This window comes from Amblyomma americanum, chromosome 6, assembly GCF_052857255.1.
Source record: "Amblyomma americanum isolate KBUSLIRL-KWMA chromosome 6, ASM5285725v1, whole genome shotgun sequence".
Classification (NCBI taxonomy): Eukaryota; Metazoa; Arthropoda; class Arachnida; order Ixodida; family Ixodidae; genus Amblyomma; species Amblyomma americanum.
Genome location: NC_135502.1, coordinates 88,419,005 through 88,437,236, shown reverse-complemented (window position 1 = coordinate 88,437,236; position 18,232 = coordinate 88,419,005). Strand labels below are relative to the sequence as shown.

General features: G+C 47.8%; 2 protein-coding genes across 3 annotated transcripts in view; both read right to left on the bottom strand.

The window, feature by feature from the left end:
• Window positions 1-135, bottom strand: part of LOC144095370 (uncharacterized) — a 201,093-nt gene extending 200,958 nt beyond the window's left edge. The window contains exon 1 of the mRNA XM_077629131.1: window positions 3-135. Coding sequence (XP_077485257.1) covers window positions 3-135 — 133 coding nt within the window. The remainder of the gene's footprint in view (window positions 1-2) is intronic.
• Window positions 136-5,525: 5,390 nt separating this feature from the next.
• The window catches only part of LOC144093829 (uncharacterized), a 77,577-nt gene continuing 64,870 nt past the window's right edge, over window positions 5,526-18,232 (bottom strand). Inside the window, exon 3 of one of the 2 annotated variants that reach the window (XM_077627545.1) lies at window positions 5,526-16,622. In XM_077627545.1, coding sequence (XP_077483671.1) covers window positions 16,294-16,622 — 329 coding nt within the window. In that variant the 3' untranslated portion in view covers window positions 5,526-16,293. The remainder of the gene's footprint in view (window positions 16,623-18,232) is intronic. The other variant, XM_077627546.1, reaches the window with a different exon arrangement.

Below are 18,232 nucleotides of genomic sequence, written 5' to 3'. Positions count from 1 at the left end.
ACCGACGGTGCCGGTCTCGGGCCTAGCCGACGCCGTTGCAACTCGTAAATCGTTGTCTCCGCGGCGGCAGCGGCGCGAGGCGCGCAGTATCCTTGCTCGCCCAGAGGCTTGCGAGTGCGCCGCCGACGACGGCATTCTCGCCCGGTCGCCGCCGCAGAGCCTGTTGTGTGATCCCCCCTCCTTCCTTGCCTCATAGTCTCCGACAAACTTCTATGCTGCAACGCGTGCGGCGTGTTTCTCGTATTCTAACGCACGCACAGGCTCGCCGCCAGTGGAGGGAAGGCTGAGGCAGTCGCGAGACAAAACCGTGGACCGCGGCTCCGCAGAGAAAGAATCGAGCTTCCCTCCTCGGTGTGTTCTGTCTGTCTCGTTCTCTGCTAGTTTCTCGTTTTTTTTTTCCTTTCGAAGAATTCTCGCAACTTGTTGGTATAGTTTTCAAGATGTGTTTGAGAGCACGGTAAGCGCTTGTTCAGTCATTGTTGCGTTTGTATAGAAAAGAGGAAGGAAAAATGAATCTAAAAGACACTCACCGAGCGCCGGGCGTATTGTATGCCTTGCGCGAGTGTGACATTCTGGACACATGTGCCCTAGGAAGCTCTCGAGTGTATACAGTGCTGCACCTGCCAAGCAGCCTGGTGGATGCTGGCAGACTCAGTGGAACGAAGAGAAGGAAAGAGAGAAAGAAAGGTAGAAGAAGAAAGAAGAGAGAAACATCGATTATTGTGGTGTTAGAACTATACAGTGTCTCTATAGTTGACCAATAACGGTTCCCTTCGGGATAAGTAATCATTTATTGAGCAATTCATCCACAGCGGAACCACTAAGCAAGGGCCGATGCTTCAGCAATCGTCTGCATTCCCCTCAACACGTGTTCTACAATCCCGCCACCGCTGTTGTGAAAAATCACTGCGACTGGCTTGGTGAATCAGCTGCAAAGCACTACCAGTGGTGCAGTACAGCTGTCCAGAACACCTTCTGGTTAACATCCCTGACTTCATTCTCCCTTTTTATCTCTCGCTCTCTCAGAACAGCTGCTATGATAGTCGCACTCAAGTTCGGCATGGGGCGGAAACACGAGAGAAAACAAGAACAAAAATGTGACAGAAAAAAAATAGAACAAAGCCCTCTGAATCTCGCGCTGCTTTCAATGACGTGCCAGTCCTCAGTTCACTGCCGTCGACCTGCCCCAGAGGGGGACTGCCTTTAACCTGTAACAGCCTGTAACCGCATTTAGGCATTCTCCTGACGATGCTACGCGATGTCTCCCGTAACGCCCATGACATGAGACATGGCAGTAATAAAATTACAGTAATTTCTGTACAGTAAATTACAGTAAAGTAGTTACAGTAAATTACTGTAATAAAATTGCAGTAATTTGGTTATCTTATCATTTAATCTGTTAAATGATGATTTACTTACATGTCATGAAATCTTCCTTTCGGGCGATTTAGTACATGTCCGACATTTTTGGACAAAAATTGTTAAAATTGAAAAGTTCTGACAATTTTATTGAAATATGGAAGATAATTTTCCATTGTTTTGATATGCCGCAAAATTCTTTCTTTTAAAGCGTTTCCATCGATCGCATCGAACAGTTAAGACTGCCATACAAAACCTATTGTGAACGCTTTTGTAAATAGCAAAAACGTTGATAAAGAAAAAAATACAAGACTTCCGTAGAGTGATCTGCGGATATGTTGATTGTAATAGTAAAATCTTACATTATATGAAAAAACTCCGCACATAAATGATTTCCTGCGACGCCCACTTTGATGCTCAGCTGCTCCTGCAATGCCCTAAACCTAGATCTGAAACGCTAGCAGGAGCTGTGTCCACTTTATGGGGAAAATAAAAAGTAATTTAAAAATAATTTCAATGCTTTCTTTATTGCAATGTAATGTCATAGCTTTTGGTGAGCAGTAATAAGCAACAAAATTTAATTACGTTCTCACGACTAACAGGAAAGCGACTTACCGTGTAATTTAATGACTTTTCATAAGTAATTTTGCCATGTACGTGTGGCATCCGCACTCATTGCAGGAAGCGCGTCAATGCAGCTCTTGTTTAAGCAACGAAAGTATGAATTGCAGCCCGTTGGGGAACGTTTAGAGGCTCTTAAATACCTTCGTCAGTGACAATACATAATAAAAAAAGCACTGAAAGCATGTGACACTGCCACCTGCACTATACAGGCATCTCAGTCTACACGATCTGTTTCAAGAGAAGCGAAGGACATGATCAGCCTCGGCGCTGTTCTTTTCTTTGCATTTCCTGCTGAACATAGGATAGGCCTAGCGTTGACCCTGTAGTGATCATAAAGGAATGCACGAGAACCGTCCCTTGCACATATCTTCGATGTCATAGGCTTGCGTGGGTTTGGTGGGACTACATCCGGAGCTCGATACCTTTAGCTGTAAGCGGTCTGTATATGCCCATAAGGCGACGTCGTGGCTCCGAAGGCTCATCGATTATGTTTACTGAAGAAGTTGTTGTTATGCAAGAACGCTGCTGCCACGAAAAATAATTATTTCGCAATGAGAAGAAGCCCTTCCTCAGCTTCACAGAATGGCGATAATATATCATGTGGCCTATCTCAGTTTTACTGTGAGCGCCAAACCCCCTGAATGAATAGGTTATGTCTCGAACTTGAAGGAGCAGATGCTACTTGGACTTTCTAACTGTTTGTCCACCGCTGAAAAACCCTGTATTTGCATCATGATGCGCCCAAAATTCATGCTGCTTGAATCTACCGAAGGCTCGGCATACCTCAAGGACACAGGCTTGAGCTGTGTGCTTTCTGTGTTCTCACGGAGTAATGGCCGCCACGGACATGTGCCACATGGAGCTAATGCACATATATTCTGTACAAGATTTTTTTTTTCCAATGCAAGTTATTTAATATGAACGTAGTTATTTCGCACATGGTAGGAAGACACCAAAGCAATCAATATATCCACAGATCCTTCCTCTGGACGCTTGTAATATTCAGCTATTTATTGTCAAAAACGCCCTGCCTTGGTTTTCTACGGCAGTCTTAAATACTCGGCACGAGCGCAGGACAAACTTTAAAGCAAGATTTTGCAACGCATCGGAGAGTGAGACCATTCCCATCAGTATGCTCATAACAGTATCTTACAATATTCCACAGTTACCTCAAAATTAAAATCTATGTCCAAGAAAGCTGCAATCGTTCTTCTTTCTTTCATTTCATCTCACTCTTTCCCTTCCTTTATCCTCCTCTCCACACGTAGCGTAGCAAACCGGACATTGCCTAGATTATGTCCCTGTCTTTCCATTATTGTTTATATAACTCTATTTCTCTTATTGTATTCTATCTTCTAACTCTCTCTCTCTCTCGGAATGCATGTAATAGCCCCCGCGTTGCCTTATCTTCTTTTTATTTCCTTGGCAAGCCGCTGTCAAGCGTTCTTCACGCAGAGTTTTTGCAAAACACGAAAGCGCAGTCACTCTCTTCCTCGGGTGCGCGCCGGGCGGACGGATACATTGTAAATCTGGTCTGTCTTCCCTTAGCTCTGGAGAGAAAGCCATGTTACGGACCTCCGCCGTCGTCACTCAGCAAGTGTGCTTTCGGAAACGGCCGGTGGTGCGTGCACTCTGTTCACTGAAAACAACCGCCGCCGGCCCTGAGTGAAGAGCACGTAAAGCGTCCGCCGACACAACGGAACGTCATCGGCCGTGCATTCACCCGCGGCCACTGCTTGCTGACGGTAAGAAGAGTCCCGGCACCCTCGATCTTTGCGGATATTTTAAGTCAAAAGCCCCCCCCCTTTCCCCCCTGGCGCCAAGCATACTTCTCCTTCATCTTGAACGAAGCGAGTGGCGAAAATATGTCGCATTACTATCACTCCCCTTTATACTTGTCGCTATCCTCTCTCTTTCCCTTTCACCTCCGCCGGCTGCAGCTCGGGGGCTTAAAATATTGGATAGCAATTGCCGCGGCCGCCGACATCCTTTTCCTTCAATTTTTTTTCCTTTTTTTTTTAAAGAAACCACTACTACTACTACTGTTGCAAAGCTAAGAGCATAGCGTCTGTTTTCCAGGCAAACGTTCACATGAGTTACGAAGCAGACACGGGGAGTTAGCGAAATATAGTGTCGAGCCCATTTTCGACCCCACTTAGCTAGAACCTGTGCCGGAACCCATTGCCACGGATGGCGCATTCTCATTCACCAACATTTTCATTGTAAACATCGCAGACCTGCGTCACCTTCAGTATTCAGAGGGGACGTCACCGAGTGGTCTCTGGAATCGCTGGAGACTCACGAAAAAGACCATTGCAGCTCTTTCTGTAAAAATGTGAGCTCTTTTTATCACTTTGACACGGCGTAATTTAAGCAGGATGTCCGGCATCAACTTTGCAGGCTGCAGTAGCTGACTCGAACAAAGACTCTTAGTTCTTTCAGCGACTCGGTCAAAAAAAAAAAAAAGAAAGGAAGAAAAAGAAGCTCCGTCACGGGTGATCGATTGCCAGAGAAAAACATGCCTCCTACAGTCGGGCCAAAAATCTAACCTTCGAGCTTTAGATTAGATTTCAAGACTGATTTCAAGACTGATTTCAAGACTGAGATTTCAAGAGCTGAGGCATGAGTTCTCCACCAGCGTCAAACAGACCACCCTACAAGGCAAAAATTAGAATTTCCATCTATTAAATCTATTAAAGTTTCTCTCTCTCGCGGATAAGTTCATGATGTTGGCGCCGTGCGCGGTACTTGCCGAACGGCAAAGACAGTGTTCAGACATGGCAGTGAAAAAAATCGGTTATGGTTGCCTGACCATGGTATCAGATCTATGATTCGATTAACTCATGCTCATTCCAGGTCTATGATCATTATTGCTTATCCTCACTCTGAAATCTGTTTTGCACTGTGTTTATTCCCAATTTGTAATCCACATCGCTCAGACCGATCACTTGCATGATGTTGAGCCTCGCGCTTCGACCAGTGTGAGTTCCATGCATGATGCTGATCCATGCTCTATCGTCTGCGTTGCCTGATGCTGGTCCCAGCTCTGCGATTCACACTGCATGATTCTCATCCCCGTTCTCTGATCCACATGGCATGAGGCTCATCTGCGCATTGCGATCCACATTCCCTGATGTTGATCCAGGCATTACTTGTCCTCAACGTCTGATGCTCAACTCCGCGCTATGAACCACCCTGCATGACGTTTATCCTCCCTTTATGATCTGTATTGCATAATGCTGAATCCCATATTATGATCTGCATTGCCAGGTGTTCATCCCTGCTCCGCGATCTCCATTTTCTGATGCTGGCGTCTGGTTGATGATTCACACTTTATGATGCTTATCCACTTCTCTATGCTTCGTTTAACTGCCAGTTACAAGGTGGGCCATCATTTCTTCTCAAGACACCCATACGGGCCCTCTGGTCGAAACTTTAACACAAAAAACAGCATGCTCGCGTTTTCTCAACCCTCGTTTGTACGAATGCCAGATGCCCACCTTGACAAACAAGTAACCAATGACACAAAGGCACAGCTGATCTCATGGGTTGACTCCGTTTATTTCATCGCTCAGTTATACACACACACTCATGCACACACAGACATACACACACGGTATGGACACAATATGACAGGGAGAACAAAATGTACACACTCGCGACACAAAGAACTTTTCCTCCGCGGCTGCCCGGCGTCTGAGAAGGAGGGAGAAGTGCTATGGATGCGTTTGCAGCAGAGCCTCCCGGACACATCAAGACCGCATAGCCGCAGCGTCCTCACATGGCTTTCCTCATGCATTGGACAGAGTAAGCGCCACCGACAAGCACACACTCGCACGGGGCTCTGCACGCTGGCGCACGGGGAGTGCACAGGACGCCACCCGAGTGACAAACTCGCTGGTATCTACTTGCCGCCGCTCGCAAAGTGTCCACGGCGCGTGCTTCGGTTGGCTTTGTGGTGGCTTTATGGCACGGCCAAACAGCTTGACTACACAGAATTCCGATTCTCAGAATAAGCACATTCGGTGATGAAAGCGTTCTTGAACTAAAACTAGAGGCAAATAAAATCATTAAATAAAGCGTAGCTTAAAACGAAGTACAGTGAGGGTTAATTTTACTCACGCTGCAAGGATTTCAGGCTCGTGAAAGGCAAAGACAGAAACAAGTGAGCCAGCGAAGAAGTCGGCTTTGATAATAATGGTTGGCATGTGCTCTGCTTCCAAATTCTGGCGACCACCAGGGCTATTTTCTGAACAAAAAATCGTACAATTAAAAGTAGATTACTATTAAACTTTGGACATACCGCTGCATTGAAGCGCATTGTCTCCTTAGCAATTCATATAACCAACTGTAAGGAATGGCGCCTTCACTCTCTTAATGCAAAGAGGTACGATTACGACCTGAATCATCATGTCTGCATAAAGCATCATGTCTGCTTTCTTGTTGCCAGCAATTACCCTTCACAAGATTAATTTTCCGGGCATCTTGCCCAGCACGGTAGAACGCGACCTGCGGATGGCAGGGAACATTGAACCTTTCTCCTACGTTTAGACACTTAGAGGTCATACAAGGACATGCACGCGTGAATAACGCAATGCATCGCAATGAAATTCTGCTTCAACGCGCGCCAATAGTGCAGCGAATCGATAACGGAATAAATTGCTTATGGAAGCAGATTTCAGGCGTTGTACCATAAGGAGCTCGCAAGGCAAAATAGCAGCACTAGAAAAAGCGGTAACGTTCAAATGTTCCGCCTCATCCACCTTTTTACAACTTTCGAGGCTTGAATCGAGACTGCCTCCAAAAAGTGGCACATGCAATACACCTTTAATCTTTGTGGAAGAATTGATGGAGCGATTTAGTGTAAAGCCGGCATTTCATGAGTTATGCAACTGAACTGCAAAAAGTGCAAGGCCTCTTAAGACGAGCGCAACAGAAGCCTCAATAAAAACTTCCAGAATGTGACAGCCATTGTGTAGGAACTAAAACTAGAGCCAGTTTTAGAGCACAGGCAGTAAGCAAAGAAAGCAAGCAACGCGTCACCGACAAGCCGTATCCGCACGGCTAAGATTAATTCGTTCAAAGAGAGGTTTAAGGCTACACCTAAAAGCACTTTGCCACCGCAGTGAAAATACGACAGCGCGAGTGGGTCGCAGATTTACGAGAGGAGGGGAAGGAAAGGGGGGGGGGGGGGGGCATAGGAAAAGGCTGCGACACCAAGTAGACGCTTAGCGACAGCTGCCAGTTTCCGCGGGTCAATACATCACTGTCGTCGGGAAAACACTCGGCTGCGTACTCGAACAGCATCCAGCCTGCTACACGCAGCAGGGCTCAACTCTTTCTTGAACCAGTGCCACGGCAGGCCAGCCCCAGACAGCGGACGCGAGGATGAAAAGTAAACAACAAAGAACTGACAGAATAAAAAAAAAACAAAAGAAAGAGGGGAACAATGCCAAGAACGCGGTCACAACTTTCTCGCGCAAAAATGTCACAGGAAATAAATACTACAACCTCGCAAAAATGCAACAGGAAAGGAGCGAGCAAACAGACTTTGTACTGTGTCTTGAAATAAGACAAAGAAACTAGTCACAGGTATAGACACAAGAGGTGTTCCTGGAAGAAAGTATAGGTGCGGCAGATTTACATTGATCGTCGCTTTTCCGGCTCTCTTTACATACGAGCGCTGGGGCACTCGGCCTTTATGTGCCAATCAAAAATAAAATACAAGTGGGCTACAAAGGAAACAGCATGGCCACGCTATCAGTACATTTGTTCACAAAACGAACGAGTGAGTAAGAATACAGCGCGTATCCTCGTCGAAAGAAACATGAAAACAACGTGACAGATTTTAAAAAAATGCGAAATAACAATACTCGAATTCATAACAACGGATCCAGTGCGTTCTTCGCATGAAACTGAAAACACGTCACTTTTCATTTTGTATCCTGTAAGAGCCCCGCTCGCGATTCAGCCGATTATCAGCAATTTGTAATACAACTTGGTAAACACCACTAAGCTGCGAAACTATAGTAGATGCTAACACTGTGATCTTTTACAAGAGAATTCTCAAATTACTTAGGCAGTGCCTGCATGTCAGTGCGCAGGATGATAAATATGAAAAGCTGACGCACTGAAGTGTAGTACTAAATGCACCCCAGTATAAGAGTCTCCGAATTTCACCACTGCTACCACGGTTTGTAGCTGCAGTTTTAACCGTTACTTCTCCAGATATCTTTATCTCTTCCCAGAACTCATCTTTGTGCATCCGACGTTGTGGCGCGCAGGCGAATGTCAAAATAGGTAAACTTGTACTGCGCAGCAAAAAAAAAAAAAAAGAAATATCTTCAAATGTCGAATGAGGAACTATGGTAGGATACAACCTAAGAAACAGCAGTCGATAACAATGGGACGTAGTCCGCGGCATCGTGTATTACTCCGCCGACCAATCACAGCAGTGGACGACAACAGCTTTTTAATGTTTGGCTATATTAAACAAGCCAGCGGCATCAAAATCGTTCAGCTGATAATTTCGTCTTGTGATTGCCTCTTTGTTTGAATAACAAGAAAAGCTTTCACCACGAGGGACTTTTTTGTGGCGGAGGAATTCTGTGCGGTGGTCCTGAATGTGGGCGGAGCTTCGCTGTAGACTTAGGTTGCATCCGACTATAGAGACAAATTTCACACCTTCGCTGCTCACTTGTGATCATCTTAACCCAGACGGAGCAAGAAGCGCTGATACTTGTATCAATCTTAGCCTCATACCAAAGATGAAGGACGTTTATCTTTTGTTAACCGAACATTTTCTCGTGTATGGCACTGCAAGAAATCATAAATATGGCTCCCTACTTCCAAACGAAGGTCACTCCTTACAAAAGCACTCGAAGAATACCGTTACTAAGGAAGCATGCATTTTCAACAATGGCCCAAAGCAGGGCATCCCCGCGACGGCAAAGTCACACTGGGTGGCGTTTTCATCGTTTTTTTTTTGGCACTTTTGAAGCACATTTATGTTGGGTGAAAGCTCCAGACGCTGGCATACTAAACAACTACGCTGCTTCTCAGCGCTGACAAAAACTGGAATCAATGCTGCCGATAACGTTTCTAGGCTCTAATTTCAATACGCTATCTAAGATCATTCGTAAGTGACGCTCGTGAAAAACAAGCCTTTGTAACAGATTTCTGACGCAGACCGTTACAGACCAACCCAAAGTCCAGAATCGGTTGTATATCTCAGGATGGAATTTACATGCACGCATCAAAATGCTAATGTGCGCACGCTGTCAAAGATTTCGCTCTTGCACGCGTGTACGCTTATTGTTCTCGGGCCGTGCATGACGTCTTTTGCGTGCGTGTTAAAAAAAATGTAATAAAATTAACTTGAATTAGAGCTTATAATTCCTGTTTCCCTGACCCAGAAGCTACGACCTCTATGGCGTCCACCATGGTAATATTAATCGGTAATCCTAGTTGAAACGTCTAAATTCATGTTCAGGCTCGAAGGACGCAAATGTCGCAACCGGTGTCGGCATTTAATAAGAACCTAATGTCCAAAACTAAGACGTATAGTGCGAGGTGCTAACCTACGCCTAACGTACAGGAAGTGGTATTGAAACGCCACCTTCAGTGGGTCACTGAGATCAAACAAAATACCTGCAGTTCGAACTGAACGTTTTGTTTCTAACCATTATGGTCACTGAGTGCGAAAATGAAGCTGCCATCAAAGGTCAGCGAACAATTTAGAGCGCTTGGCGGAGCAGACACGCCATAAAACACGCACACCATCCAGCACCACTTTTCTTATTACAAATCAATCGCCTGTTATGCTTACGTCTCTACTTCTGAGTGAACGGTTTGAGGGCTCCCAAACCGAGGCGTGCTCCGACTTTAAAATGTTGCCGATATATTCAAGAGAGGGCGCCACTGTGAAGAGCTGTGGGACAATCCGGTTTTTCAAGGCATGCCAAAAGGGTGTGGCTCGGGCTGTGTGGTCAGCCTCGTGAGTGCTCCACAAACGTGCGCTACTGAGGTTGTATATTCCGAGCTGACAGCAGGATCATTTCCAACCGCCGATTTTCTAGCCCCTTACACCGAAGGAAACAGAGTGAGGAGTTTCGAGAAATGACGAAACGAAGTGAGCTGCGAAGAAAATGCAGATTTCGACGGCCTCGCATGGCAGACTAACCCGCAGTTCTCTTAAGTCAAATACATGATGCTATCAGTGACGTTGCAGTCTATCGATGCGGGCAATGCTGCAATCATTGACGCAAGGCAGTTACTGGCTTTACTTTTTGTATATTCGTCCAATTCAAGAGTTACGTCCCAGATGCATAGGGCCACTTTTTGCACTTCCTCAACAATCGCACAACCACCTACAGAAGCGAGCAGTTAAGAACGGCGGCCCACATTGCTTTTCGAAGACAGCAAAATTGTGACTTCACCGAAAGCTTTGCGCCTCTCTTCCCGTAAGCACGATGTAAGCGGGCTATTCGCCTCCATTGCTGCGACGTCACTCCTCTTAAGGCTCCGTACATTGCTGCTTGAAAATTTCCATAGCATAGCTTGAAAGCTTCCCCGTCGACTGCCTGACCAACCAGAAGCGTTAAGACATTCTCCTCTTCCACAGTTCAACAGAATAGCTAGAAGCACTGTAGAATCTGACTGTGCTTCAGAATTTGCTCGTTGTTTGCGGACAGGGTGATAACCTTTCTTCGTGTGTGCGTTAGCCACTTGGGACTTGCTTCTAATCGTTTTCCGTGTAGCTCGAAGCGATTCTGCCCTTCCTCTCGCATTCTTCTCCTGTACTCAGACCAGTAAAAGACGAAAACTAGTTAGACAAGGTGATAACAAGGTAAAACCTTTGTCAACAACAAGACTCAAAATCGATGCCTTTAACTTAGTTTTTGCCGGTCGTACTTAAGCACTAAAAAATAAATCTTCTGTAAGCCTTAGTGACTCCGTGCGGCAGAGTCGAACGCCGGACAAAAGAACGGTCCCTCTCTTTGACCTCGAAACCGCCAACGTCGTCTCGCGCAACGTGCGGACCGGCCACTTCTAAACGCGTCAGAAGCATTTGCAACGCAGCGAAATGGCTGCAATCCAAGAGAAACTCGGGGTAGCACGCAGGCTTGCGCTCGACAGGACGAGCTCGGGCGATGGCGGACGTAAGTCGAGGACCAACCAATACTTGGCACGCAGTTTGACGCGTCAGAATTGATAGGAAATACGATTGGTTGCGGGAGAGCGCTTTGTTGCTTACACCCAAACCGACGTTGAAAGGCCATGCCTAAACTAGTTCGCACAAATAACGACGGAAACGATCAAGGCCACAATACGAACAATTAGAAACATTCAAAAATAACGGATGTTAATACTAAACTCCCTTTTCACTTCCTGCGACCTTGACATCTAAGCAGTGGTGATGCACATTCTTGCCTCAGCGTTGCTCGCCCCAGTAGCAAATTATCAGAATGCCCAAGGGGAGCATGCATGGCGTAACAGGGACAAATTTGCAAGGCATCCTGAGCATCCGGACGGCGGTCAAAGCACATAACAGAAGACTTTCATGCGCAATGATATTACGCAACTTTTTTTTTTTTTCCTTTCGCCGCCTACACGACCGCCATACTTCTCGCATGCGTGTCCAATAGGGTCTCACATCGGTGTTGACACGGGCCTAGTTGGATGCCTTGGTATGCCTTTGAGCGGACGGGGCAAACGATCCAGTGAAGAGAGAGAGAGAGGGAGACGAGGGAAGAGAGGAAGGTGGAACAGAAAGACGATAATACGAGGAGAGCGAAAGAGGGTGAGGAGGAAGGAGGGCTAAAACCGTGCCCGGCTGGCGGTGGAGAAAAAAAACGTGACTTGAATCGCATTACGCAGAACCACCGGCCCGGGGGAAAAGAAAACGTAAATAAAAGACGGCAGGGGTCCAAATTGCCGCCGCTCACATGCAGAGCGGTCTGATGCTTCGTGGGGGAGAACGGGGCATGCAAGCTGGGGTCGCGATTGGCGACGGCACCGCTGTGCTCCTGCACGCCGCGTCGCCGCCATGCATGCGGTGGCGGTGACCATTTCTCCATAATACGACGCGTGGAGTGTGTGTCTGTGTGTACAGGCTACAGGAGACGCCGCCCCACAACAACCCATGCATCGACGTTGGCATCGTCCTCGTCGCATTGCGGCGTCGGTGGTGCCAGACACGGCTCCTCCCATCGGCTCCGACCTCGACCTCACGCGTCTCTCTTTCTGCGGTTACACGTTGCTCTGCCCCGGGGCCGTCCGTGTATGTGCGCGCGCGCACTTGGAGCAAGGAAGGGCCCACCGAGTGCTGGAAGCCGCATGCATCCACTTGCGCAACCGACGTCTGATTCCGAGATCTGTTGGGCAAAGCTTTACGAACGAGGAAGGAACGGAGACGGAGGTCTTGAACGTGCCATTTGCTGGCGTTTTCCTTCTCTTTTCCTCCTTTTTGCATTCGTTTCCTTACTTATTACCTTAGCTGCAGCACCCTCAAGTTGCGGAGCGCCCATGCAGATACGAGCTGTACTTGGCAGAGTGGCGCCAGTCTTCTTTACTAGAAAAGGTCGGAGTTGACATAGCAGCAACTAAAAGAATAGGTGGAAGAAAAAGAGGGATCAGATCGGATTTGGAGAGCAAGGGAAGCAGCTTATCGGGAGAAAACGTGAGGCAGTTATCGCCCACTAGGCTGAGCAAGGTGACAAGAGGCATGATCTGCATCGCCCCACACAATTAGGCTGATGTCTCTGGCTCGACAGTTTGAGTCGCAGAGCAGGAATAAATCTATTTAAGTAAGGGAGGACCGATCGCAGGAGGCAGAACAAATATATGAGAGAATAAAATCTCTTCGGTCAGGGACTTGCTCTTTTCATGGTTTTCTCTTCCTATGTCAGGAGATGAAGCCAGGCTCATGCGGCAAAGCCCCAGAGGCTCAGCAGCGTGTTATCCGGATCCTAGCCTGAGTAATAGGTCATGGAGAATATTTTCGCTGTCACTACTCGCTTTGCCTATATGACCGGTTTTCGATAAGCAATGAGATAGACTCGTTCAGCTGGATGGTGGCAGTAGCTGTTCGCAGTTTCCGTAACGTCGATGCATGTAATCTGCCCAGCGAGTAAGTGAAGTGTCGCTATACTATCGTGCCCTTTTAGAGAGCAAGCCTTCCGCTTCAACATTCTCGAAACACGCGTCAGTCAGCAAATTTATGCCCTTCAATTCTCGTTACACTGGCATGCATGCAAAGAGTTGCACAGGAAACCAGGAACGAGCAATTTGTGCCCGACTATACTAAGTGACTACAAAGCGCAACATTGGAAATCGATCTCACTTCCACAAGAATTTTTTTTTTTTCTGCGCTAAGGATTGAATGGTTCATGTTCGGGTAGCTGTAGTCCCAGTTACTTTCAGTCGCAGCTCGTCTTGAGCTTACAGTCCTCTCAGTAGTCACCGACAACTTCGACAACTTTTCCCGAATAGCACTGTCTCTTAACTCCGGTACGGCAACTATTAGATCGCGAGCACAAAATGACCCTTCTAAACGGCTGCCGCTGTAATGGTCTTCTGACGACTGCCAGAGGAAGGGGCACGTGGTCTTCTAGCTCAGGAAAGCTACACTTACAGCCTGAGCGCCATACAGTACCATCATCGCAATTATGGGCCACAAGTATGCCAGCGTCTGGAGCTTGCTTCAGTTCAGAAACGGTGGCAATTGGTGACAGTGGCGCCACCGTCGCCAGTTTCCATGGGACGTGTGCGTCACCGGAGGCGCGGAATGAGGAAAAAAACGCCAACGGCACAAAGGCTGTCGGCTACACCACATATACTATAGTATTTATATTTATATATAATAATAATAATATTAAACTACATCCGCAGTCGGAAATACACGCACGGTCTGTACACACGGAGAGATGATGAGGGGTGCTCAGACTAGAGTCCCTTGACGGCGCCCTAAGGGAGCGACGAGGTTGAACCTGCTGAACTCTGGCTGCGCTGACGGCGGGGTTTCAACAGCGCTGCGCGATCGACAGGCCTGGGTGCGGCCCGTGTCTTAGCCGTATTTTCTAACCCTTTTGCACCGTGTGCCATAGGTGGGAGTAACGTAATGCAGGTAACGCTCCTCTGCTAGGACATTCGTATCCAATTGCAAATCATATTAAACCATATACGCTTGCAAGTACCATCTGTTCGTTGAAGAATGTTTACCTTTTGTATCCAATACATAACTAACTACACATGATGTGTAAACAAGTTAGGATGCAAAGCAGAGGAAACCTTTGCAGTTTGGCGTTATAGCTGTATACTTTTAACTGACAGTCTTCTGAGTTATCACCGCTAAGATATCGCCATTAACAACTGGTTGATCAAGTTCTGTTCTCCAAAAGAAAAAGGTACTGCGCTTCAGTCCAGTTGTAACGGTTTCAAATATTTTGTGCGACGATTTAAGAAACGGTGACCTTAGAAGAGCTTTTCGTAGAAGCACGCATGTCATTTCTCATAAATTTTGCGTACCTCAAGTACCTTTCTATCAAATTTAAAATGTTCGGCAAATATTACCATCGATTTTATTTCTTGGACTGCATACCCGAATATACTTAAACAAAGCAGCCCCTTGGTTTATATACCTTTTGTCTAGTCAAATACCGATGCAAAACAGGTGAGGGCTGAGCTCGAGCGCCACTCGCATTGTATACTCCACGGCATCAGGGGTATAAAAAAAACAGAACAGCAGCGCCGCACCTCCGGCCTCGATACTAGATTCAGCGCGGCTCTAGTTCACGCAAGGAACGACGCCACCAGATAGCATCTTTCACCGTTTCTTTCTTCACATGACGCCAAGAACAAAACAAAACTAGTAAACAAGAACGCTCAGTCACAGTATATGAAAGTTTGATGAACGAGTGACCGTCGCACTTCTTATAGGAGGTAGAGCGAACTCACGCAGTTCAAGAGAGAGGCGGCTCACTCGATGCGGGTAGCGCTCCTTGAAGAAGAAGAGGCTTGAGAGACGCGAAACAGGGAGGTAGTGGCTGAGACTGGAAGGGTCGGGGGATGATGACTCGGCGACCACAACGTCTGGAGACAACACTTCGGAAGGGGAAACAAAAATGGCCTCCCATGCGTGAGGGGGGGACGATGCGGTCTTCCCGAAGTAGGACATATATCATAGCGCGCATACCTCTATGTACACACACAAGCACACACAAGCACACACACAACCCACGCAAACCCGGCTGTGACGAAGTGAGACAGGGGGCCTAGGAAAAGAAGATCCCCCACAAATCTCACCCCACTTCACCCACGAAGTCGTGTTCCGCACAGTTTCAGGGCGAGTCTCCGTCACCACTGGCGACGGTGGGTCACAGATGCACCCTTTCGCCACGAAGGGCACTGCCCAGTCCTGGTTTTCCGCGGGCTCTGCCCGGTCCGTTGAGGATCCCGGAGGCGTCGGTTGAAGAAAGGGAAGAGATCATCGCTTGCGCTGGCGGTCCCGCGCTGACAGACGTCAAGGCCTGTGTTTCCAGCGGAGGCATCGCGCACTCGTGCTAGCACGAAGGTGTGAGTGTGTGTTTAGTGTCCCACTCTAAGGTTAGCGGAGGTGGCCGCGGCGTTTACGCGGGCCATGGCGTGCGTGACGTTAGTAAAGCGTCCAAGGCGCAGCACCTCACGCGCATACCGACTGCAACGGGAGAAGGGCGCCGGGGCGGAAGCTGTCCATGGGAAGTGTGTTGTCACTCCAGGAGGCTGCGATGCACGTCGATCCATTACCGTCGTTGCGGCTAATGACGAGCGAATCAGTTACACTCTGTTCTTCCGTCCTGTCGCGCCTTTGCTCACAGAGGCGGACATTTTGCTGCACACCTGGACGTACAGGGGCTGCACCACATCGCAGAAATAATCTCGCGGCTAAAGGATTTGACGAAGTCGCTCTTCGTGCGCACTGCAGGCAGTATTACCTGTGCTCGTCACTGCCGTCACTGCAAGTAAATATGGTTGCGACTCAGAGGGAAGTCCTCCGTGCGCTCCACAACTGCTTCCGTGACAGTTGACAGCGACGCAGACAAGCACAGTGACGTCATGCTGTCCCTCAAGGCTGGGTACGGAGACTGCCTTCATTGCGTTCCGCTTAACCACTCATCATCGGCGTGCAGCCACAGGAGATGTACTACCTTCGTCCAGAAAGGGCAGCTTCGCGCGCTTTTCCTTCCCGGCGTGCGTCGGCGGGAAGAGAGGGAAGGAAGGAAGATGCTGAGGAGGAGGAGGATGATGATGAGGAGGTGTTCAGGCCAGCAGCTACTTGGCCGCCACGACCGCGGCGTTGTGGTGGCTGTTGGCGGCGTTCTCGGAGTTCTGACGCTGGCTGTTCTTCTTGCTCTTCATGCGGCGGTTCTGGAACCAGATCTTCACCTGGCGCTCGGTGAGGTTGAGGTTGCGCGCCAGTTCCCAGCGCTTCTGCTTGGACACGTACGCGTTGAAGAGGAACTCCTTCTCCAGTTCCAGCGTCTGGAACTTGGAGTAAGGCTTACGCTTCTTGCGCACCGTCACGTTGCCCGTCCACTCCAGCGGGTTGGCCGTCAGGGACTCGCTCACCGATGGCACTGCGAACACAAGACCAGGGCGACCTGTTACCGTTATTGCACATTACGGGGGAGAAGAACAAGAAAACGCAGCTCTGCACTGCTGGCTGCTGAGCGCTACATGGGAGAGGAGAAGGCTGGGAATGTTATACACACACGCTGAGAATGCCAGCCGCACACCTGATGTATAGTAACCTGCAAGTCGGTCCACCCAGAGACGAAGTCTAGCACGGATTAATAAAACAGCCAAATAGACTACAGCAAATTGGTGGAGCAACTGCACGTTAGACTCTTTTAGGATTCACGACCAGGACAGGGATGGATCGGAATCATGGTAGGAGGAGGCATATACTTTCCACAAGGAACAAACCTGGTTTGATAAAAGGGAAGCTTCGTGTAGTCATTAGTCCCAAGTAGAGTTTAATGTCCTAATTTCAGCCAGCTGTACATTTTGCCTGACTGCGTAGGCGTCAAGGGGGCATTTGAACCACCTTATGGGACCATAACGGCATTGATATGACGACTCTCACTTTCATAACGACTACGGTGTGGTGATGCGTATCAGTCTGACTGCGCGGGAACAGGTTAACGTGTACTGACACTGCTGAACGTATGTCGTTCTGCATTACATATGCATATCGGCTCGTATACGTTACGACGAAACGTGACAAAGGCAATGCGCGACGGCGCGTCAGGGCTTTATCGCAACAGCTCTCAACGCCACGAATGCGTTTTTCTTTTTACTTGAATTTTGACGTCCACAGTCCAGGATCCGGATGTCAGAGATAGGGCCCGGCACACGTTTTGCGGAACCACACCAAGAGTAGCACTGGTTTTAAAGTTTAAAAGCAGTCGCGATTACCGTACCAATGCCATGCCGACGATCCAGGCTACCAACGGGGGCCAAGTCGCACGATTACAACTTAACAAAGTAACTGCACTCGACGTGATAAAACAACACGCTCCCGACAATCCTGAACACCCGAACTAAAAGGCCCAGCAACAAAATAGCAAGCGTCGCAAACAGGTCGACGGCGACAAAAAAAGCACATCGTCACAGCAGCTCCGAGAAAAATGCTACGGGTATAAAATATCACAACACCACGGAATGATGCACAGCTATGCCTTCGAGCGGTAACGAAAAGCTCCGGTTTAACAAAAACAAAGACCAAGGTTACCATTTAAATAATAGAGCATATATTCTATTCATCTTTCTAGAATCATTAATCCATTTGTTTCCTTTTCCATTTCGTCAGCAAGAAAAACAACCGAATTTCTCTTCACGTTTCTTTCATTTTCCTAATTCTTATGTTTCATGTTTGCATGACGAACAAAGACTATAAAATATGAAAGTTGCCAACCGAAAAGATTAACAGCTGCTCCTGTGTTATTCCATTACAGTTTTAAGCAACACTGCGCGAAAACTGTTGGAATCCCTAGAATCATCAGATACCGTCAACGCGGGGCATGGTTCCTAACCTTCTTCACGAAATAAGCTTCAGTATTACAACGAAGGCTGTTGGGGAACAGTATGGGATAGCGCAAACCTTGTATTGTTCGATTTCATTGTCATGTATCTTGCTGTCATGTATACACAATTATTGCTAAACAGCTCAAAAAGCATTACCGGCTTGCAGTGTATCGCAGCAGCACGG